General features: G+C 43.7%; 1 protein-coding gene across 8 annotated transcripts in view; it reads left to right on the top strand.

Annotated features, from left to right (window-relative positions):
- The window catches only part of FHOD3 (formin homology 2 domain containing 3), a 1176281-nt gene that overhangs the window by 554003 nt on the left and 597037 nt on the right, over positions 1-25241 (top strand). For all 8 annotated transcript variants that reach the window (XM_069219602.1, XM_069219604.1, XM_069219603.1 and 5 more), the window contains exon 5: positions 3390-3495. In XM_069219602.1, coding sequence (XP_069075703.1) covers positions 3390-3495 — 106 coding nt within the window. The remainder of the gene's footprint in view (positions 1-3389; positions 3496-25241) is intronic.

Here is a 25241-nt window from a genome sequence, read left to right as displayed (position 1 = left end):
GCTGGGCAGGAGGCACTGTCCTTCCTGAAAAGGATAGCTTGTCCTTTTCATCCATCTCCTTGGAAACCAAGCGGCAATTAGTGGTCCCTAGATTCGTCTTGCCAGTCAGAGCTACCTTGAATGAGGATATTATTTCTGAAATAAATTAACATTTCATTATTGACATAGTGGGTAGTGTAACACACAGGCAATTAGCGTGGACACCAGAACAGAAAGATTGCTTTGAGACGGGCGGGAGATGATGGTGCTGCTTAACCCGCTCACTTCTCTCCACTACAACTTTATTTAGAACATGGTTATTGAGTTGAAGTTGGGCACTATTTCACGGGATTTTTATGATAGATTTTAAGAACTTTTAATTAAATTTCAATTTGGTCACACTTGGTCATAAAATTTAAATAGAGAGCTCATGGAAGGCCTTCTTTATGGTAAATCAACTAGGGGTGGTTGAAAATGTGGACTGTTGTTTCTGGCTCAATTTGCATAATTTTTGTAAAAAATTTCACACAAGATACTGGCCGAGAGACTCTGCCAAGCACAAAATGTCTTGAGATCACGGCACATATAGCTCTTGTGATACACTTTCTACTCAGACCTGTCTCTCATGGAAGGAAATTACATGAAATACACAAAATCCTGTAATCATGGGTTATGCAAGATTTCGATTGTGTAGTTAAATATTTTGATATGCCTAGTTTCAACAATCTCTGAATGAAACTTCCGAGGAAATATAGGACACCTCTTTGTAAATAGGCTCATGACTGTGTAGTTCATACCAAAGGCACCGGGTTCATTTCTGCCTGAAGCTCCGCCTATCATGCTTTATTCTTTTGTAGCTGTGTCAGTTTCCACGCATTTTTTAGAAAATTTGACAGCAGTAGCTTAGTTCGCATTCCTTGGGCCTTGAAACAAGCAAAGAGAATGCACATTTGCCGTTCTGGTGTTAAAACACAGTTATTATCGGGGTTCGATTGGCTCCTCAAAGGTCTGAGCCCCGGTGCCACACCACCTCCTGCTCCTATTAAAGCCACGCCCCGCCTGAGGATGCAGATCTTCGAATTCCTCAAAGGAATAAACACAGAGTGAGAGGAAGACAAGTTTATCTGCAGCAAGCTAATTATGCAGGGGCTATTCTAGGAAAAGCATAAATAATAAATGGATGCAAAGTACTATAAGAATGACAAGAGGTCTGTAAGAAAAGGTGGCTTTGGATTTGGAAGTGTAGTAGGAAGAAAATATATTCACGTGAGACTTTTTGTCACCGCAGTTCCACATTTGACCGACAAATATAGGTTAGGCAGTTTCATGCATCCTGACTCTTCTATGTCCCTACACGTTATGTGACTGAGCGAAGAGCATTGAAGTTGTGGCCAAGGGCAGTTTACACACTCACAGAGATCCCATATCCTGCACAGGCTTAAAGGTTACGGACTTAGGGCCTCATTTACGAGATTTTGGTGCAGGGCATCACTGTAAGGATTTTTGCTACGATGCCCTGCGTCAAAAGAAAAGGGTAGGAATGCACTGCATCTAGAGATGTGGCACATTCCTCTCCTTCTCCCTTGCACTGGCGCACAGTGGGCTGGCACCCTTGCACCATGGTGCAAGGGTGTCTGCATTGCAGGGTTGATTGTTTTTGTGCAGGAATTGCCACCTTCATGCACAAAAACAAACTTGAGAGTTGTTTTCGTCTTTTTCTGTTCCTGCAGAATGCAGCACATATAGAAAAAGGAAAAGCAAGGAGCAATAAAAGGTATCTCTCTTTGTTGCTCCTCCCTTACTCCTCCCCAGGAGAGATGTAGGCTTTTGACACATTCCCAGGTTTACAAAATCTTGTAAATCTGGGAATGTGTCAAAAGCCATGGATGTTACATGGGAACACCCACTGTAACGCCTCCCTATTGCAGGGTGAGGTAGCACAGCGACATGCGCTCCGTTGCCTCAGTTCATATCTACAAGACCATGAAAAGCCACGCAAAGTGGCTTTAAGTGGCCTTGTAGATATGGCCCTGCAGTATGTGCCGCTGGACTGTCACTAAAAGTGAAGTTCTGGTGGTGCACAGAGGCTTGCACATAAGCCCCTTGGTGCCTCGCTATATGTCTCCTGTGCTGACGGTCTTGCAGAAGTAAAGACACTGCCACACCAGTCGCCCATATCTAACCAAACTTAGACTTACCTCTCTGGGCTTTTTACCCCAGCATCATGGGAGCCACTTTGCCAGAAAAAAAAAAAACTCTGACACCTGCTGCCCCCCCAGCCTCTATTGACAAGCTCCTCGAATTGTCTGATATAAATTAAGCCCTTAGATACCCTGATTTGTCCCACCATCCACTACATCACTTTCTCGAATCACCCTTAACCAACTTGGTTCGTGCACATACATCCCAAAAGTGGGAGTACATATATAGGACCTACATTTAATATTTCCTATTGCACGCTTGGTTCCTCTCAATGTGACAGGAAAATGTTCCAGTATTCTTATGCCATACCTGCATGCTTAATATGGTGTCACTCAAAGGAAAGACCACCCAGCCACCCTTATTAGATGACATGCTAGACACAACTTCTTCTGTTGCAGTGGCTGCCAAATAGATGTGTTAGATGGCAGAGTTGATGGTGGCTTCTCCACCATGAACACCTCTTTCCATTGCCCTCACGATATCATGGCAGAAGGAAGAGGACCACTATGTCTCAGAGCATCAAAGGCAACCCCAGAGAATATTCATGAATTAATGAATGAGTAACAAGTTATCGTGCCTTGACTTCCACAGATTCAGATGTCCTGTGTATGACAAGCAACGTAATGTGTTGCTCTTTTCAAACAATAGTTGCTTCAGCAGTACAATCGGCAATTTAAATCCCTGTACTGCTGCATACATTGACATAAACTAACGATTCTGTATATCAACGCATATCTTTAATTCAGTTTAGAAATAATTATATTTGGCATGTGTCATAGCCCCGAAATAAATTGAAGCATTTCATATTAGAACGTTTTTCTTCGTTTCTCATGTTAGTTTAGTATGGCCAGTGCCGATGGAGTTAAAATACGTTCATTTTCATTTAGTTTTTATGGTCATTCAACAGCCAATTTAATGTTAATTGTCCGTTGCAAAGCCGAAGGTTAAATTCTTTTGGTATCCAAAGGGAGCACATTTTGTGATGATAAAAATATGTTACCACTAATGCCTTTGAATCAAACGACGGAACTAATTTTGAATAAAAGTCAAACAACCATGACAGAGATATGCTTCAAAGGTTATGTCTTTTTGCAGTAACGATTTACACTGTTTCACAGAATCGCACGGTAGCAATTGATTTATGTTGCAATACATTCTGTTCCTTCATCTCCTCCTAAGTTGTTTCTTTCTCTGTATCGTCCTGGCAGGATGACAAGGACTTGGTGCATGAGTTCGTGGTTGCCGAAGGCCTGACTTGCTTGATAAAAGTGGGAGCAGAAGCTGACCAGAACTATCAGAACTATATCCTGAGGGGTAAGGAATTGGGAAACGTCCATTTTAAGAGCCTAGTGACATTCCACTATATTAAGGCCATCGTTCTGAGGAAACAGGAGTTTCCACCGCAATGTGTATTACAAGTATTGTGGTAATTGCCCAGGGGGAATTGGCAAGTGTAATTCCGCAGTTATTTCCGGGGAAAATTCACCTGGTCATAACTCAAGATTTCATTCCAGGAATGACTTGCAGAAACACTGTTTTACGACTGTATTCTCTACTCCAAAATAATTTAATTGGAATACTGCTGTAATGCCATTCCCAGGAAATACTGATGCCAGCGGTATTTCCATAAACCTAAGAATGAGGATCAGAGAGATGTTCCAGGTGTACCACAAAGCAAAACAAGACCCTTCTTGCAAACAGAAGCCATAGCAAAAGAGGCCATGGTATGTAGTGATAAACAATGAAGCAATGAAGCAAAGCAGTCTATTTGTGTCAATCACAAGGATGGCCAGCCACTGTTTGGTTATTGGTATCTTGAAAGGGTTATCCTTCGTGAGCACATTGTGTCTACCATATTGTGTGTGCAATACAAACCTTAAAGCTAGCAACACAGGCAATTGACACACATGCGCCCCCTTGTTTTTTGTCCTGACCAGCTCCTCTCTAGATTTAGAGTTTGGAAGAATGGGCATTTCCTCACAAACATGACAGATGTCCAGTCATCCGTAATACATGTGCTTTATAGTCTATGGCACTTATGGTACAGTGGGCAGGATATCCTCCACGTTTTGAAAAAGCATCTATCTGCCAAACTCTAAAGAAGGCTCTTAGCCTAGTAGCACCATTATCTATTTGCTTCTGTTACATACATCTTCTTCCCCACACCAAGAGAGGTTTGCCCTGCAATTTGCCTATTCTGTGTATAGTTGTTGCTCAGCTTTGTTCAGCCAAAGACCTTCATCAGCATTACATTTATCATTTGGAAACCTAATATTTTGGCTGCTGCATGTATTAGGGTTAGCCAACCCATCTGAACTGCCATGTAGCTCCTTACATTTGTTTAGGAAATTCACAGTTGCTTAGACCAGTAGTTTTTAACCTTTTGGCTTCTATTGACCCTCACTTAACTATTACTAGAACCCAGGGACGCCCACAGAACCATTATCAGAATCTGTGGACCCGAATGAGTCATTACTGAAAGCTGGGGCCAGCATAAGCATTTTAGATGACTTGATCCCCAAAACAATACACAACAATTACACAAACAGGTATTATCCAAACAAATACTCTAATGATTAATAAGTTTATTTAACTTGCAAACAAATATCAAAAAAATCAACAATTTCGTTTTAATAGGAAGGATGTAGTTTTTCTAAATTCAATTGAGGCCATTCATCATCCATACTGTAATCGGTTCGATGCACTTACATTGCCCCTACGAGTCAATCTGAGGATACTAAATTTATTTTTAGCCTCCAATTTCATCTTCATTCACATTTGCAAAACGCTTTAAACATTTCATTTGTGCATTTAGCTTCTTTGTTCATATACTTTGTATTAATCTGTTAATAATGTCAAGCCATCAATGACTCCCTGTGTAGGCTTCACAAAGGATGGAGACAATTTACAGAAAATATATGCTCTTGCTTGACAGCAATGCAATCCCTTCAAAGTAAAAGTGCACCTACTACAGATTTTAACAACTGTTTCTGGTGCTGTAGTTTGTCACAAACTGTGATGATAAGTATTGATGGTAATTCTTCTTCTGAATTAATAAATGTTATACAAAGTATTTTTCTAAAATCGAATGCATTCCCAGCACTGAAACTGTGGCAGCATTCTGGGATTGCATAAAGTCAACACTTTGGAAACAATTTTAATCAGAAACATATCATGGTTGTCCATCATAGGTCCGTGAATGCCAAAGATATGCCATTCTTTCAAGATAACCACCGACTATGTAAATGATTCAGGTTTAGAGCAATGGTTTCGAAATTTGTCTCGAGTAACTATTCTGAAATTTTGGCATTCAGAACCCTGTGTTTGGCAAGGTAGCATTATACCTTTGCGATGCTAATTGACTAAATAAATCTAGATCTGTTTTCAAGATATCAAATGACTACTATCTTTTGAGGAATGGTAGGACATTTGATGCAATCGGGACAAATATAGATTCTCTGATCATTAATATAATGCCTTTACAGAGGTTTTAAGAATCCCTTTTGGTTGTCATGTGGTTGAAATCATCTCTTACACCACGAGAAATCCCTATAGTAGTTTTGAATGTATTCTGAAAGAAGCACAGTCTTAAGCACATATAAACAGTACAATATCTATACTGCAGTATAGGATCTTGTCTCAAGGAGAGAATTTCCTTGTACAGTTGGCCTGGTATAATATGTAAAGAGTCTTCTTTTGTCTTCCCAGTCGGTGGATCATGTGGACAAAGCTTTCTCACTTGAAGGTCATTCAGATCTGGAAGGGAAGTAGCTACACTGTTATGGAGGCAGTCACAAATATTGTAAAATCAAGAACTAAATGACAGCAATTATTTTCAATATTTTAACAAATTGTTAATCTTAGACCTATAGTTTGCTCCAAGGAAAAAAGACAACAGGAAACTGTACCTTAAGTTCATGACATATAAAAAGCTGGAAACCCCATTCACTCCACTTATATGTAAGTATGAGTTCAGAATAATTTTTTTAAGTTATGAATATATTAACCAATACAAATATGTCTAAATACCAAAACAAGAAGTACAGAGCACTAATTAGATTATGAAACAATACTAAGTGTATGTGTTATACACAGATTATTTAAAAAAAAACAACAACAAATACATGAGACGGTAACCAGCAGCGATATGCAGTGGTAAGGTCTTTATACAATAGTTGTACTCAATTAGTGGTGTTACAGAGTTAATGTTAAAGAGGTTTAATAAGTAATAGGAAGGTAGAGGAACAAAGTTTCCATGTATATGTTAATGTATGTATGCATGTATGTATATCTTCTTATAAAGTGAAAACCTACTTGTAAATTATTTAAACTGTACTTGACAAATGAGTGCATACCAATTTAGGAAAGGCGCAAGTACAGATTTTCTTAAGAGTGTCTCTCTTTGTGTGGCAGTCGGAGGAAAAACAAATCTTTTTTGACTTGAACAAGATGTTTCTTGAAGAGGTTCTTAAAGACCGATGTTTCAGTAACTTGCTGAAGAGAAGGAGCAAGGCGCTTTTTGGATTTATATCAATGTTATATTCCAAATTCTTTATCTGCGAAAGGTTTGCCTATTGGTCTTCATTGTACACTTCTTTGTCACAAGGCTGACAACTGCAGGGATGTATGGTTGTGTTCACGGCAGAAGATCTAGACTTCTCATTGGGGGTGTAGTCGGAACTAACGGCCTTATATATGAAGCTGCTGATATTGAAAGTGATTCAGGCAGGTATGTGAAGCCTGTTGAGCTTGTGACACAGAGCTGTGCTCTCCTCTTGATGCTTTTATCAAGCTACATGGATGCTCTTCAGTAGTGCCAGATGGTTGTCATGGATGCCAGTGGGCAGGGTGTTGTCACAGTCCAGGCGTAACAGTACTAGTACTTGAAGAGCAGGTATAAACGCAGGCTCCAGAAGGTATAGCTTGGCATAGAATTTAAAACTATGCAAATCTTCCTTGAGATGTGAGTCTTGATGTGGAAGGTGCTATTGGTATGGGAACTGTGATCCTTGGTGGTGTCTGGGAGTTGAGAGATGAAGCTGTTTCGGCTCATTACTGTAAACCATTCTTGTACTTCGGATAGTTAGCTACTCAGTTTTCAAGGGATTCCGTTTCAGGTAAGCCTTTAAATGGTGGTGTAAAAATCTTTCAGTGGGTTGATGTCAATGCCAGGTCTGTTGTGCTAAAAACAGATTACATACTGGTGGACCTTGAAATTCTTGCAGTACAGTGACGTGTTCTACGTGGAGGTTGAAGATGATGGATGATAGGAACAATGTCTCATATCATTTGGATGTAGTGTCATCTGCAGCTGGTTAATTGGATGAGCAGGGGTGTGTCCCCAGGTAGGAGGGGAGCCGTGTAGGATAGTGCTTTCCTTTTCATTCATAGTGAAAGGGTGTTAAGCAGAGCTTTCACCAACCATGGAGGATAGGGATTTCTGGTATCAGTGAAATGCTGCAGAGATGTGGCACAGGATGAGGAGAGAGTGATGTTGTTTCCACAGTGATTGCACTTTTCTGTGGAATGTTCTGTTGGAGAATTGATGTTGGTCTGACACAATGCTCGATGGTTTTGAAGACAGTGGCCATTTTGATGGTGTCGATGTTGTAGGTTGCTGCGGCTTCTTCTATGAGTAACCAGTGAAATGTGCTTCACATTTATGCAAGTAAAAGAGTTACATTTAGCATGTTTTTAATTAATGGACTGGCTACTTGCATCTATTACCTATGGGAATACCTTCCTCTAGGAATCTGTCGTTATAATGGTCGCCTTTCTGAACTATTGCCCCACTCTGGGCAGTGGGAGTGCCTCTGCAATAGTTTACAACCTGAGCCGTCTTGTTAAGTGTTTCGTTTCAGGCTGGCGTGAAACAACGTGTATAACAGTGGTTCTCTTTACTTTATTTTTGAAAGATGTTGGCAAGGTTATTTACAACAGGTTATTCTTTTGGCAGTACCGAATGCCATATTGTAAACGCCATATAAACTTTTCCAAGTGAAGTTCCCACTAAGGCATTTCTTTAAAACTAAGAGTAAACTAACCATAACTCTAAAGGAGGTGGGTGAGCTGAAATGTTAGCGCTTTCTTTGATGTCTGCAGTAAATGTGTCTCGCGACAGAATTTATTTTAAGATGTGGGCCTAATGGTTAGTGCAGGTTTAAATCGTGTTTTAACATGAAATGTAGAGCTGTCTCTTTTGAAGTTCTTTTGATTCCAGCAAACCTGCTCTTATGACTGAAACAAATGTCAAGAATGCATTAGTTATCAACCCTATAGCTTTCTATTGCAACACAAGCGCTTTCGCTTTGTACTGGTATTAAAACACGTGTACAGAAGATGGAATCAATCGCTGATTCAACCTGAAAAAGCACTGGCAATGCCAATAGGCGTGGTCTAGTGTTGTCTGGTATTGACAACATTTGTCAGTGTTTGTTTTGTCATGGGTTTTGCAAATCTTTATTGTTGTGGAAGCTGCTCAGCTCTATTCAATAAAAAAATATTAAACACTGGCTAAGAGCAAAAACGTTGTTGTGTCTGAAAAATCACACATTACAATAGTAATTGCTTATATGTAAGGGAATTACTTTGTGTGTGTACGTGCTGCTTGTGAAAGGGAAGAAATCCATCACTCAATGAAGTGAGTCCGTAGCTGAAGGGGGCGGACCCACGGCTGAATGCTGTCTGCTGAAGTGGGCAGAAGAAAAGTGTAAATGGACCAATCGAAGAAGCAAAGGGAAAAGGGTGTGCGACTGAAAGCGCCTATAAGTAAGTATATTATACATATCATTTTAGACTAAAAACGAAAGAGTTTCTCCACTAAGTTGCTTCTCCAGTCGATGGAATATAAACTCTTTAGACGCAACTGCAGTTTTTTGGTCAAACATCATATAGAGGTCTTTGACCTCATCCAAGACCTCACTTCAGATATAGTGTTCCTTACAGAGACCGGGTTGACCCAGGACTCAGTAGTGGAACCAGTTCTTGCACTCCCACCTGGCTACTACCTGTAGAACTTTAATAGAACTAGCGGTAGAGGTGGTGGCATTGCAGTGATTTATAGAGAGAACTATAAATGGCGCATGACCCCTGACACTATCCCAGATTGTGAAAGCGCCCTTTTTAAAATTGCCTTGAATAGCTATTTTACTGTATCTGAGGTTTTAATTTAGTGCCTGCCCGTCTGGCTTGTCCAAAGCCTTTAGGGAGCCTTTGGCCAATTCGAAGGCTTCGCTTATCATTAGGTCCGCTAACTTTCACATCTTGGGCAATCTCATTTGGATGCCACCTAGGATGGTGATATTGCCAATCTTTTGGACGATCTCACTGCATGTCAGCTGACACAACTAGTTGCTGGTCCTACAAATTCAGCTAGCGACCTTCTTGACCCAGTTTTCTCAAATCTTCATTCTATGAAGGTATCTACACTGTCCCTTATGTCTTGGATGGATCATCTGGAAGGCCAACAATCAACCTCTGGTCAGGATCCTACTCTTAAACGCCCTTAGCATAAACGTGATTTTCAAAAATGTGAAGAATTCCTTCAGAAATGTTGTCTTCAGGTAGCTGCTAATGTAGAGTATGCAGACAACACCCTAAATTCCTGGCTACTTTCTGCCCCACTTTTATCCATGCCAGACCAGTTCACAATAGGAAAGAGCATGCCGCCGCCAGGTACAATGAAACTTTGATCTCTGCATGAAAGCGTTGTAAGGTACTCGAATGCTCTTGGAGGAAATCTTATGATCCTCAAAAATAAACTCAGTATAGAGCCGCTATCAAATCCTACCACAAGTTGACCTGGAGATCTAGGGTTGAGTACTTTGCGGATAAAATAAAGTGTAGCATCAACCCAGCAAAAGTAATTTTCCCTCCTAAATATACTTCCCAAACCTGCACATGTGGTAGACTCTATTGATGCATCTAATGACCACTGGAGAGCCTGGCACTGCTACTTTGTTGACAAAATAGAAGCTATCTATTCTAAATTTGTCCCTAATACTATTGACTCCAGCCTTGACAGTTACACTAGTAAAATCCTGCCCTTGCTCCACTTTCTACCCCAGGTACACCTTAATGATCTATGCACTTTGTTTAACAAAGTTAAATCCTGTTCACCCGCTGATCCTCTTAAACCAGACATATTTTTCAAACTCCAATACTGTCTTCTCTTATCTGCTTGGAACTGACCAATCTTTCCTTGTCATCGGCCGTCATGCTAAGGTTATTCCCCTTTTGTGAAAACCTGCTTTTGGTGCCTCCAAACCAGAGAACTTCCACCCTATCTTGCTTCTGCCATTTCTTGCCAAGGTAGTAGAGACACATGTCAATGCTATCTTAACAAAGATCTTAGAAGATGTACATATTTTGGATATTTCTCAGAACGGTTTCACGCCATTACACAGCATGGAGTCGGCTCTTCTTGCAGTCACAGAGCAACTCCATGGCACTCTAGACGAAGGCAGGTATTCTGCCTTGATCTTGCTTAACTTAGGTGCTGTATTGAACACTGTGTCACACAAAAATGTTAGGAGATTAGTATAGTTGGTTCTGCTCTAGCTTGGTTTTTCTCCTATCTCTCTGATCATTCTTTCCAGATTTATTATCCTACATGCTGTTCTTGGTTGTACACTCTGCATCACAGAGTTCCCCAGGGTTCCTCTCTGAGCCCCACTTTGTTAAATATTTATATCCAGCCTGTGGCTCGGGTTGTGAAATGCATGGGGCTTACACTGGTGTCTTACACATGTGACACCCAGCTTGGCTTTCTTTTTCCAACAACTCCATGTCAGATATGGCCACTTTTCAAAGGGGTATGCTAGCCGTTGCTGAGTGGATGGAGGCTAACTGTTTGCAATTTAATTCTAGTAAAACTGAGATTCTCCTTTTCAGGGAATGGCACCCACTCTTGGGGGACCTGTGGTGGCCTCCCTCTCTTGGTCCCCCCTCGTCCAAAGTCTGTCGTTAAAAACCTAGGTGTCTGGATGGATAACGCATTAACTTTCAAAACACAGATGAAATGTAGTGGTCAGGAGATGTTTTGGAATTATGCATGGAATTAAACCCATTCTGTGATTTTTTTTATCCTCCTACCTGACAAGTAGACTACTGTAATATCCTCTACCTGAGAACCAACAAGGCTGTGATTCACAGACTCCAGATTTCTCAAAACACCACAGCCAGGCTGTTGTTCTGGCTTCCAAAGTGCTGTTCTGTCTCTGCCTTATTCACAAATTTCATTAGCTCCCTGTTGAGAAGCGTATGCATTTGAAGAGCCTGTGCTCTACTCACATGATCCTATTTTCTAAGGGGGCCCGCATCTTGTCCAGTCTAGTGTTCCCAGACATGCCCTCACGGTCACTGTGTTCAGCGAACTGTAATCTGGTTTCTGTTCTCGCGTGTTAAGAGAGTCTGAGTGGGAGGCTGTTCCTTTGGAGCTAAGGCCCCTGCCCCTTGGAAAGCACTCCCTTGGTTTATTAGGAGTGTCCAGAACCTTTGGTCTTACAGGAAAATCCTGAAGACCTTGTTGTTTTATTCTTAACTGCTTCCTGCGGCACTTTGGGATAGGTCTGTTTTTGTGCAGTCTGCTTTTTGTTTTTGGAGTAGCGCTGGGAGGCTTTGTTGCTGAGGCAGCTCTGTGCTGTATAAATCTTATATATAATATAGGCAGTGCTCCTTCTAATGGGGTTCCATCTATGCCTGTTATTCAGGGCCTAGGTCTTGCTCTTTATAACACCGCAGCTCTTTCTGTGGTTTCCTTAAAGCATTTTGTCCTAGACTCAGGGTGTGAAGCGCAAACTTGGTTTGACCTCATTAATAAGGCTTTGGTAGTCAATGAAAAATGTTGCAACCAGCATCCGTTGACAACGAGGGAGAGCTCAGATAGTGAAACACTCCTAGGAAGGAGAGGAGTGAAGGAAGTCAAAGCACCCAAGAACACATAAAAAAACAGAAGCTGTATGACCCTACCAGTGCCAAGAAACATCTGACAGCTCCAAGATTCCTGGCTAACTGATGCACTTAACTAATCCAGCAGCAGTTGGTGGTTGCAGTAAGAAGAAAAGGCCTAGAGGTGTGAGCTGTAGCTTCCTTTGCCGGAGGAGTCAGTGTATGGGAGCTGCGTCACTGCCGCTCGGCCCAATCTGTGGCTCTGCCGCCAGCGTAGCTGTTTGTAGTTAGGTGTTGGCTGGTCTATGTTGAGTTACCAGCAGGAGCACTACGAGCAGACGCATGCTGCGCACTAACAGCAGCAAAGGGGCATCGCCCAAAAAAAATAGTCCATCCAGAATGATCCGTGCAATACACCCTCTCTGATAAAGTGACAGCTTTTTGCTTTATTGAGCGATGCATTGACATTTCAGCTTATATTGCACGCCTGTCACACAGTACGCCACAAACTGATTTATAATTAGTATTGAGCAGACCAGCTATAGAGATAGGCGATAGCATCATGTATTTAAAAAGCTGTGCTGAGGCCAAAAATGTTTCCTACCTGCCTTCTGACAGTGCTGCTGAACGCCAGGTCGGACAGATACAGTCAGCCTAGTTTTGATTCAACCTCATACTCTTTCTTCCACCTCCCTGCACTTCCTGTCTCTTTATCTGACTTTTGAGGGTCCATTCTTATTCCACCCTTTTCTATTTGCCATTATTTTCCAACCTCTTCCTTCTTATTCCTCTCTTCCTGACTCTTGCTGCTGATGGAATTTCTGAGGATGACTAATAAGTCCCAGTCCCTTAAAGTGAGTGCTGGACCCACTGCCCACAGCCTCTGGCACACGCTGAGCACTGGACCATGCACGCGAGTGACAGTGAGGAGCATGACCATTAAATCCCCATGAAACAGGTATGTTGGACACTGATCTCCTGCAAAGAGGAGCTACAATGATTTGTAATCTAAAGCTGGTTGCAGTACTTAAGAGAGTGTATTAATCACCCAGCGCCGTATGATCAAGCAATTTCAACAAGCAGGTAGGTCCAAGAACTCTCTCTCTGACATCAAGAAAACAGAGGAACATTGACCCACTGGAACTTTGAGGTGAATGCAACCGCTTTACTCCTGTGATTTTCAGAGGGGAAAGATGACACGGTCCGTCTTATAAAACAACAATACTGATTGAAGAACGTTTCATAGGAAAGTAAAGTAACATATTCTTGCAGGTAAATTACATTGTTAAATCCTAATACACCTTGCAAATAAAAATGAAGGAAGATCTTCTGGTGGGCTGAGATGGATTTAAAAAGCATTTCAGGGTTCCCACCTGAAGGGGGGCGCAGTCGTGACACCAGACTATCAGCATGTCTTTATAACGATCTGAGCGTCCACCTTTAACCTTCTCCAAACTCTGCTGCAAAGGAGACATGAGTAAATATGTTGGAAATGTCACACTGCCTCCGGTGGAAGGACGTGTCGAAAAATGACTTAAGCCATCAGGCGTTTCTTTTGTTTTTTTTATTGTTAATGCATGAGCAACGATGTAGGCATTTCCCTACTGAGAAGGCAGACTAGTGTTTCTAAGAAATCTGGCGAATCCCATAAATTGCTGAGTTTAGGCAACTCTTCGGAGTCCACTTTGTGTTCTGTACTTGGAACGTACTTTCTATGTCACCTCCTCTTCGTCAGTGGGTGTGTGTGATCTGGATACTTTTTGGCATGCTGCTAGCTGATACTGTTTGGCCACCTGAAAGCAAACGAGTCCCTTTGGCCTCCTCTTCACTTCTTGTAAACCCTGGAGATGCCCTAGGCTTCCTCATGACTGACTACCCAACACTGCACCCTCTACAGGCACTATCCCTCACTTCTTCTCAAAAGGAGTATTGGCTTAACTTGGCCCCCATCCTCCAGGCACAGTTCATTTATGTACCTGCCTTCAGTATGGGTCGGACTCCTGAGGGTACTAATTTGAGTATGTATTTTTGCTTCTCTTGTAGGGCCTTGGTCAGGTGTTTTTGATACTTTAATCTGCCGGAGTACGTTTGTAATCCCTCTTTTTGTAAGCCTCCTCACTGAGCGTCTCCGTGTCAGATGCCTCACTCCAGCGGACCCAGATCTGTGAGGTACGAGTGGCATGGCACTGCAGTAGGGAACGTTGAATCCAGAATAGCGACGGAGTATCATATTGTTGCAACAATATCGAGGGACAAAATGTCAAAAGGGAGTGCACAAATATAAGGTCGGGATTTACTATTCTTAACTCCACATCCCCATATGTTGAAGATATGTATATATCAGGGCCACTGGAATTATGCGGCAGGAGAGGGCCTAATTATGCAAAACGGTTGAGTAAATTATGCAACAAGAAACGGCGAGTTATGCAACATAATGCTGCATATTTTGTAAAAGTATTACTTCATTATTTTGTTATTGTTAAACTTGGTAATACTGTCTGAGCATTGGTTGTACCTCATTAATACCAGTTTCACACCCAAATATGGCAGTAAACAACAGAAAGGTGACCAGTTCAGCTTTGCAAAGAGCCTTCGACTGCATGGCAACACGTGTCACTGGATCGTTAGTATCTTTTAAACCGTTTGAGGCAGAAAATATATTTTTTGTATGTAGTTTATGCAGCAGAAAATGGATTATGTGGCAACTTCGGGAAAATACATAATTATGTGAAAATTGCTGTGGCCGCACAATCGCATAAGTCTAGTGGCCCTGGTATATATGGAGTTAGGTGTAGAAAATATATAGAAACTTACCTTTGGTTATTTTGTCCCTCCATATTGTTGCTGGAATGTTCTGTTCTATTTATATTTGGGACTCAGTACTATCAGTCCACAACTGATGTGATCTGGCAGGGGTGAAGGCTGTGGAAGTGAACATATTCAAAAAATGTGAGGGAGATAACAAAAGAAGACTTGTAAGGAGACAAGTACTCTGCTGCAAGATCAGGATGCAAGTATCGGAAGCGTTCGGATGTGAGCATGTCCACACCTACATTACACATCAGCCAGGCTGATCCATACCAACAGACCACAGGAGCCAGGCTGATCAATTCCCACAGAATCCAGCAGCAAGGCTGATCCGTAACTACCAGACTGCTGAGTTATACAATCTGAATCTGCTCAAATATCAGAGCTGTTTCTTCAGCTAGCCTCCACCTGGTCCATGGCTGTCAGCAACAGTGTGGTGACCCTGCTACCACTTCTCCCTCTTTCCTCAAGCCTGTTAATTGTGCTGCCCATCTGCAACTGAAACCCTTTCACTCAAACTTTCCTGACACCTGCTCTACTCTTTTTTGACCAGGTGTGAGAGGAGGCCTCTTTTTGCATGGTAAGCCCCCACTTTTTGCCTTATGTTGAAGTGCTCGAGTTTCTCAGCTATATAATGGCTACTCTGAACCCTGGATTGTTTGGTGCCAAACAACTCAGAATATTAAATCCAAACAGGTACCAGTGTTGGATTTAACCCTAAATGTACCCAGGGGTCACCTTAGTGGTGCCCCCCTGAAAAAGCTAACCCTAACTGGCATAGTTGCTGACTGGTTCCATCCAGACTGCCACTCCAGATGGCCATTATACAAACCTGAGGGAGAGCCATGGCTCTCTGGTTTGTAAGACAACGCTCTTCCTGGGTGGAGGAGCTAACACCCTCTCCCTCTGGAATGTGCAGTACCTTGGCAGTGAGCTTCAACGGGCTACTGCCCCTGAAACTCGAGCTTCAAGGCCTGCTGCTCACAACAGATGGCATCCCCCTTTGCAAACCACCACTTTTGTCAGGAGCGAAGGTGGAAAACCAGACAAAGGGTAGGAGGAGTGGCCTCACTGAGCATGTACCACCCCTAGGGGCTTTCAGGCGAAGTGGACCCTCTATCTCATTTTCCTCCATGTTGGATGGTAGGAAAATATCCAATAGGGTTTAGGGAAGTGTCCCTTCCCACAGGAAGTGGTCACTATAGTGAGTGTAGCATCCCAAGGGTAAGTGTACCATTGGACACTACCAGGTTCCCCCTAAAATGCCAACCAAATTCAGTATTTAGTGAGCTCCCCTAGACCAAAAAGTCAGATTCATCTGGAAGAAACCAAAGAACCCGATAGGTTGAGCACAGAGGACCTGCTGTACTAGAAGAGGCTCCAAGACCCCTGCTTGCTGCACTAGTGTCCTGGCAATCACCGCTGAGGAGGAGCTGAACATTGACCCAATCTCAAAAGACCCTGAGGACCTCCTTGCTTTGCAAATAGCCCAAGAACTCCCTCCTGAGTGGAGGTACCACTCAATAATCCACAGGAACCTGCTAACTGGTGAGGTACACTTCACCGACCTGACGATATCTCCACAGCTGGAAGTCACAGCCAGACATGACGACACACCAATGACAGCCCAGACGAGACCTGCAAGTGTGCCAAGTTTGGTGGCACAGTGACCTCCCATGGCCGAGTTGTGGCAATACCCCAGGTACTGACTAGTGCACATTGGACATCACCAACAACAGTTCCCCCAGAGTTGCAACTAGACCAGGAGGAAGCCCCAGTCAAGGGACTTCAGTGACACCTTGGACCTCCCACCAGAGCACCTGTTATGTCCTGTGAGACCCCAAGAAGAAGACTCACCTCCAACTCCAAAGGGTCCCTTTGCGCACAGCATCCAAGACCTCCAAAATGCCCTGCACCTGGCCACACTGAGCCTTGCATTGCGGGATTTGCTGTGTGGCCCAAGTCCCCAACCCTTTTTTACCTTAACAGCCCAAGGGGACCCCCAAGTACCCACCTTAAACTTGCAAACCAGCTCCTTTTCCAAGTGGCCCCTCCAGGTAGCCTTGTGCCTGTGCCAATATGTTTTCCAATGCTGCTCCTGCCGGAACTGGGAGCTGCCCGAGGCTCTCCAGCTGGCACAGTGTGTCCACCACTACTCCGGCCACCCTGCAGTAGAGGAGACTGGTAACCCAACTGTACGATTTTTAATGCATTTTTAAAGGTGACTGTCCATTGATTCCAATGGTGCGTAATTACGCACAGAAAGACTAACTTTATTAAAACTTCAAAAAGTTATAACTCAAAAAGTACTTAACGTATTCTAAAGATCTTGGCCTTAAAATGTATATAAAAGTCTGAAGTACTTTTATAAAATCTGGTCTCGAGTTATTCATTGAGTGTGTGTGGTGCATGATTGGATTTGTGAGTGCTGCATCTACTTAGCACATCTCCTGGATTAGCTTAACTGCTCGACCAGCTACCTTAAAAATTGGAGCATTAGGTGGTCTCGTTTTTACCTTTGGAAACCAACATGTGGTCGTCTGGTCCCCCGGCACAGTTTGCCTAGTTTTGCACACTACATAGAGGGCCAGATTCCTACACCAGGTACCCATGACAACTTCGCCCATATCCAGAGCCGGCTTTAGAACTGGTGTTGCTCTGTGCGACAGTTTATTTTGGCACCCCCCCACCCCATGACCTCTTTCTCAGTTTCACTCACTACCACCCGGAAAATGTGCCCCTCATTTCTCCATTGCTACCCTTTCATATACATTCATGTGTTGTAAGCACTTGTAAAGGCTGGCTTTAGTAATCTACTCAGCTATCCTCATAAAATATAGGGGGATATTTAAGAGCCCCTAATGCCATTCTAGCGCCACATTACCGTAATTTTTTTTTTACGCTAATTTGGCGCTAAAAGGGCAAAAATGCTGTGCCATATTTACTAAAAGGCGCAGTGCATGCATTGCGCCACTTTGTATCCCTTTGCGCTACATTATGCCTGCGCCAGGCATAATGTATGCAAAGGTGGCTATCCCCCATTGGGGGGGGAATGGGGCTAAGAAATCTGACAGATCTCTTTGCATCATTTGTTTCCTGCACTTTTAACATCTGCTCAGAGCAGGTGTTAAAAGGAGGCTTCCGTTGGTTACAATGGGCCTCTAAGTGCTTTGCAGGATTAGCATAGAAACATTTTATGCTAATCCTGCAAAGTGCCGGACTAGTGTAAAATATTCAGACACTAGTCCCCTAACTACCGCCATGGTGTGCCGTATTTTAAATATAGCGCACACATGGTGGTCTTAGGGGGGGCGCTAAGGGGCGCAAGAAAAGTGTCCCAGCACTGTGTGCAGAGCCACTTTTTTCAAATATGCCCCATAGGGGCATATTTAGGTGCCCCTAGTGCCATTCTAACGCCACATTAGTATAATTTTTTTTAAGCTAATATGGCGTTAGAAGGCCAAAAATGCTGCACCATATTTACCAAGAGGCGCAATGCATGCACTGCATATTGGGTGCAAATGGGGCATCACCCGTTAGGGGAGCCAAAAAAATGGCACAAAGAAATCTGACAGATTTATTTGCATCATTGTTTCCCAGCACTTTTAACACCTGCTCAGAGCAGGCATTAAAAGGATGCTTCCATTTGTTACAATGGGCCTCTGGGTGCTTTGCAAGATTAGCATCAAAAAAATTTATGCTGATCCTGCAAAGCGCTGGAATAGCATAAGAAATTCTGGCACTAGTCCCCTAACTACTGCCATGGTGTGCTGTATTTTAAATATGATGCAGACATGGTGGTGTTAGGGGGTGTTAGGAGGCGCTAAGGGTGTAAGAAAAGTGGTGCAACAGTGTGTGCAGCACCACTTTTTTCAAATATGACCCATAGGGGCATATTTACTAGCCCCTAGTGCCATTCTAACACCACATTAGTGTCATTTTTTTACGCTAATGTGGTGTTTGAAGGCCAAAAATGCTGCACCACATTTACAGAGTGGTGCAATGTATGCATTGTGCCACTTTGTAACCATTTGCGCTACATTCTGCCTCTGCCAGGCATAATGTATACAAAGGGGGCATCCCCCCGTTAGGGGGGCCCAAAAAATGACGCAAAGAAATCTGTCAGATTTCTTTGCGTCATTTTTTCCAGCACTTTTAACTCCTGATCAGAGCAGGCATTAAAAGGAGGCTTTCACTTGTAACAATGGGCCTCTGGGTGCTTTGCAAGATCAGCGTAAACATTTTTGATGCTAATCCTGCAAAGTGCTGGACTAACGTAAAAAATTACATGAGTCCCCTAACTACCGCGATGGTGCACTGTATTTTAAATATGACGCACACATGGTGGCATTAGGGGAGCGTTCAGGGGCACAAGAAAAGTGGCACAGCACTGTGTGCAGTGCCATTTTTTTACAAATATGCCCTATAGGGACATGTTTAAGAGCCCCTAGTGCCATTCTAACACCACATTAGTGTCATTTTGTACGCTAATGTGATGTTAGAAGGCCAAAAAACGCTGCGCCGTATTTACAGAGTGGCACAATATATGCCTTGCGCCACTTTGTAACCCTTTGTGCTACATTCTGCCTGCACCAGGCATAATGTATGCAAAGGGGGCATCTCCCCGTTAGGGGGCCAAAAAATGACACAAAGAAATCTGCCAGATTTCTTTGCGTCATTTTTTTTTCAGCACTTTTAACGCCTGCTCAGAGCAGGAGGCTTCCACTGGTTACAATGGGCCTCTGGTTGCTTTGCAAGATCAGCTTCAACATTTTTGACGCTAACCTTGCAAAGCGCAGGACTAACGTAAAAACTTCTGATGCTAGTCTTCTAACTACCGCCATTGTGTGCCGTATTTTATATATGAGGCACACATGTTGGCATTAGGGGAGCGCTAAAGAGTGCAAGACAATTGGCTCTGCACTGTGTGCAACACCACTTTTCTTAAATATGCCCCATAGTTCTGTTTTTTGCAGCAGGCATATTAACTCTCTCTGCTACTTTATGTTGAGTCAAAGCAGCCACTAGGAAAAACTCCCATCTCTCTCCCTAGCAGGAACATTAATCACAAGAGATATCTTGACATTTTAATTGTTTCTTGAAAAAGGGACACACAAGGAACCTTTCAGCAGGTGCTTTTAAACTGCAAGTTGCAGAAGTTATTGCTAAACACAGTGCCCCCCTGAGGTCAGCACCCGGTGCGGCTGTACCGCTCGCACCGCTCGAAAGGCGGCTCTGCCCATATCTGTCCTTCAGTCCTTCTGCAGGCTACTAGCCTTAACTTGCCAGTAGGTGTCAGATTCAGATGCATCCTATTTGTGGGTATATTCAGTTACTAGCAGTGGTATTTGTTGATTTTCTTGTAGCGTCTCTTTTTAAGTCTCGCCTACCAGACAGCGCAACTGTTCTGGATGCAAAATAACTGCTGTGATCTTATAGTGGGCTTAGAGCCCACCCATTGGTTGCTATTAATATCACTCAGTATTGTACTTATTATTCAGTGGTTTGCCTTCCACTTCTTGTGTTTGTCTCTCCCTAGAGCATACCTTCTTTGCCATCCTTTTGATTGGATGACATGTATCCTTCCAGTGCTCACTTTTTGGGAACTACATTTTTGCTTTTCGTTAAGCACTCAATGAGAGTACATGTTTTCCAACTCTCTCCCTTGTGTACTTCTCCTCACGCTACACACTGCCCTGTGCTCCATGTTGCTCTCTCCTCCCGTGTGTGCTTTTCCCTCACCGCCCATTTTGTTATCTACCTCGTGTGTTGCTAGCATTCTTGTGTGCTTCTCTCCCCTGCAGTTCATGATGTTGTCTCCATCATGTGCTTCTCCTCTGTTGCTCTCTCCCTTATGTGCTGTTTTTTCACTCCTCCACCATGCTTCTCTGTTTGCTCCAAATCCCTGCTGTTATCTTTCATTTCTATTTTGCACTTTTGTGTTTTGATGCTACATTTTTTAAAATTATTTACCGATCCATATGGCATTCACTGTCTCGGAAAGGTTAAAAAAAAAAGCAAATTGGCACTCATCATATTCTGTAGGAGTGCGCAGGTGTGATGATGCATGTGTGCATGTCAAGATTGATGCCATGGACGAAGGAAGTGTGGGGGACGCGGGGGACGTATCCCCCCAGATTTTGGTGGGTGGGGGACACGGGGGACGAAGGTGTGGGGGACAAGGGGACAAAATAATTTCGCCTTTTACATCTATTATTCAGAGGGCCATTAGCGCACAAAAGCACTACTTATAATAGCCCTGCACCGGCCATCCTCCAATCTGATGGTAACAGAATGAAGGTGAGTCAGGAGGTCCTCTGCCGTTTTGTTTGTCCTGTTCACAGCTGTGGGCATTAAGGGTGCTCATAAGAACAAAGGACACAAGGAGGAGAAGAGTTTTGGATGATTACTGTCTGCATCACCTGCTGCAGCCTTGAAGAGGAGCACTGCAGGAGGCCTTTAAGAGGAGCTGCAGAACAATGAGGAAGATCTAAAGAGGAAACAGAGTCCCACTCAGCCTGGTGCCTGCAGGCTAGAAAGGAGACTGTGAAACACAGTATTTGTATTTGCCTAAGATCACACCAGTTGGTGAAACAGTGAAGTCGAGATTGGGCCCAGATTTTACCCTTTCTCACAACAATTTAGGTTTTAGAAGGGTTTAGTTTTCTAAGATTTATGCTTAATGCTTTTTTATCTAGGTAATGAAGGGCTTGATTATAGCGTGGCTATATCTTTTCTTTATCTTTTCTTCACTCTACTCTGAAACAATCTACCCTATGCTACTGCACCATATACCACTTTTCTCCACTCAGTGCTACTCTACGCCACTGCAATCTATGCTGTACCACTCCACTCTAAATCAGTCTACTCTGCAGCACTCTACACTACGCCACTGCAATCTATGCTATTCTACTCTAACCATTGTACACTACACCCCTGCACTCTGACAGTGCACTCTTCACCACTCAAAACCAATGCACTCTATGCCACTGCAGTCTATGCCAATCTACTCTGCACCACAGCACTCTATTCCACTGCTTTCAATGCCACTGTACTCTGCGCCACAGCACTCTAGGCGACTGCACTCTATGCCACTCTACAATACACCACTGTACTCTGAGACCCTCTAATCTGCCACATTCCTCTGTCACTGAACTCCACGCCACTCTACTCTGCACCACTGCATTCAATGCCACTGTACTCTGTCCCAATGCACTCTTTTCTGCACCACGACACTCTAATCTACTCTACTCTACACCACTCCACTGTAGGCACTTCACTCTACTTTGAAATCATCTCCTCTATGCCACTGCAATCTACGCAATTCCACTCTTTGCTATGCCAGTCTAATCTACCCTGCACCACTCCAATGTACCCTGCGCCACTCCAATCTGCTCTGCACTGCTCTATGCTACTGCACTCTACATCACTATGCTCCACTCTGCAAAAATCTACTCTTCACCACTATACTGTACTCTGCAGCAATCTACTCTATGCCACGGCACTCTATGCAACTCTATTCTACTCTGCACCACTGTACTCTAAGCCACTCTTCTCTACTCTGCATTACTCTACATCACTGCACTCTACACCAATGCACTTCATGCCACTCTACTCTACACCACTGCCCTTTATGACACTCTGCTCTGCAACACTGCACTCTGCCACTGAACTATACTCCTCTCTACTCTGCACCACGGCACTCTACTCTGCACCGCTCAACTATATGCCACTCTACTGCACTCTACACCAATGTACTATATGCCACTACACTCTATCCCACTCTACTCTGCATCACTGCACTCTGCACCAGTCTACTCTACCTTGCACCACTCCACTCTACCATGCACTGCATCACTCTATGACACATCACTCTGAACCACTGCAATCTATGCTGTGCCACTCCACTCTGCTCCCCTCTACTCTTCACCACTCTACGCTACTGCACTGTACGCTAAACCAGTGCAGTCTTCGTCAATGCACTCTACACCACTTTACTCAAAACCAACGCACGCTATACCACCACACTCTACACCAATCTACTTTGCACCACTGTACTCTATGCCACTTCACTCTAGACCACCCAACTCCACTCTATGACACCTCACTCTGACATTACACTCCATGATACTAGACTCTGACACTCTATTCAATTAAACTCTAACACTTTCTCCACTCTGTAACTCCCTACACAACTCCCTATATGCCACTCCATTCCACTTTACTCCACTTTATGCCACTCCACACCACTCTATGCCACTTCAATCTACAATACTCTACTCAACGCCACTGCACAACCCTCTATGCCACTACACTATACAACAATGTACTATGCTCAACAGCACTCTACACAACTTTCTCTATTCAAGTTCACATTACTTTACTTCACTCTACTCCAGTTCACTCATATTTATGCCTTTCCACTCTACGACACTCTGCCACTCCACTCTATGACTCTCTATTACACTGTGACACTACTCCACTCTACTACTACTTTATGGCATTGGCGCTTGATTTGAGATTCAGATATCCATTGATTGCCTTCACACTCATATGAGACGTGAGTCAGATTTATCTTGGCCGTTTTGGTTACAAGCACTCTGTAACCCTTTTAACTCAAGCTTAACGAAGGCTTAGGATGATCCTGATACTTGTCTAGGGGATCAAAATATCGTCGGCCAAATTACCTTGACTTGAATTTGTGATATTGTACATATGTTGGCATAAGCATAGGTACTATGAGCTAATGACTTCTTGATTCACTATTTGAGTCATTCATGTTAAAGTGGGTGTATAAAAGCTTGTAAATCATTATTGTGGATGCTAACCTTGTAGGAAAGTAGCCTCTTTCTAGCTTGGTTACCCCCACATTTGGCCTTTTTGCCAGTGTGTTTGAGTGTGTCTACTGGGATCCTGCTAATCAGGACCCCAACAGTTATGCTCTCTCCCTTAAATTGTGGTTGTTGCATACTGGTAACTCAGTATTTCACCCAAGACTGGCATACTGGTGCCCCCTTATAAGTCCCTATTATATGGTACTTGGGTACCCAGAGCATTGGGGTTCCAGGAGAAACCTATGAGCTGCAGCATTTCTTTTGCCAGAGTGTGCCCATGCAAAGGCTTCTGCAGGACTGCCATTGCAGCCTGCGTGAAAAGGTGCATGCACCCTTTCACTGCCAGTTACACTGCACCAGGTCACTTATAATTCACCCCTATAGCAGGCCCTCCAGCCCTGAGAGCAGGGTGCAGAGTACCTGTGTGTGATGGCACCCCTGCACTAGCAGAGGTGCCCCCATGACCTCCAGGACCATTTTCCCAGACTTCAGGAGTGTGGGGATGCCATTTTACACGTGTACTGGAAATAGGTCACTCCCTATTCCCAGCTACATAATGGTAACTCCGAACATAGGTATGTTTGGTATCAAACATGTTGGAATCATACCCCAAGGCTTTTGCAAGCATTGGTTGTATGATTTCATGCACTCTGGGGGCTCCTTAGAGGACCCCCAGTATTGCCATTCCAGCCTTCTGAGGTTTTCCAGGCAGCCCCAGCTGCTGCCACCTCTCAGACAGGTTTCTTCCCTCCTGTTGCTTGAGAAGCTCAAGCCCAGGAAGGTAGAACAAAGGATTTCCTTTGGGGAGGGGTGTTACACCCTCTCCCTTTGGAAATAGGTTTGGAAGGGGTAGCTTCCTTCCCCAGGCCACTGGAAATGCTTTGAAGGGCACATTTGGTGCCCTCCTTACATAATCCAGTCTACACCAGTTCAGGTACCCCCAGTCCCTGCTCTGGCACGAAACTGGACAAAGGAAAGGGGAGTGACCACTCCCCTGTCCATCACCACCCCAAGTGTGGTGCTCAGAGCTCCTCCAGGGGGTCCCTGGGTTTTGCCATCTTGGATTCCAAGTTGGCAGCGAACTCTGGGACCATCTGAGTGGCCAGTGCCAGCAGGTGGTGTCAGAGCCGTCCCCTGATAGGTGCTTACCTGTTTAGCTGACCAATCCCCCTTTCAGGGCTATTTAGGGTCTCTCCTTTGGGAAGATCTTCAAATTCAGATTGCAAGACTCCAGCAGGAATCCTCTGCATCCTTTACTTCACCTTCTCACAGAAGAAACTGCATCTGGACCCTCCAGGAACTAAACTGCAACAACGAAGCAAAGACGACTTCTGCAACATTGTAACTTCAGCTCCTGCCAGCAACTGCAGCTGTTTCACGGTCGTGCATCCTCAGAGGACAGCCTGTCTTTAGTCTGCACCAGAAGAATGAACGAATCTCCTTTGGAGTGAAGGAGTCACTCACCTGCTTCAGCAGGCATCTCTCTGCAATGATGACCATCTGCATGGGTCCCTTCTCCTGACGAGTTGC

This window comes from Pleurodeles waltl, chromosome 2_2, assembly GCF_031143425.1.
Source record: "Pleurodeles waltl isolate 20211129_DDA chromosome 2_2, aPleWal1.hap1.20221129, whole genome shotgun sequence".
Classification (NCBI taxonomy): Eukaryota; Metazoa; Chordata; class Amphibia; order Caudata; family Salamandridae; genus Pleurodeles; species Pleurodeles waltl.
Note: the sequence above shows the minus strand (reverse complement) of the source record. Positions and strands in the feature narration are given on the sequence as shown.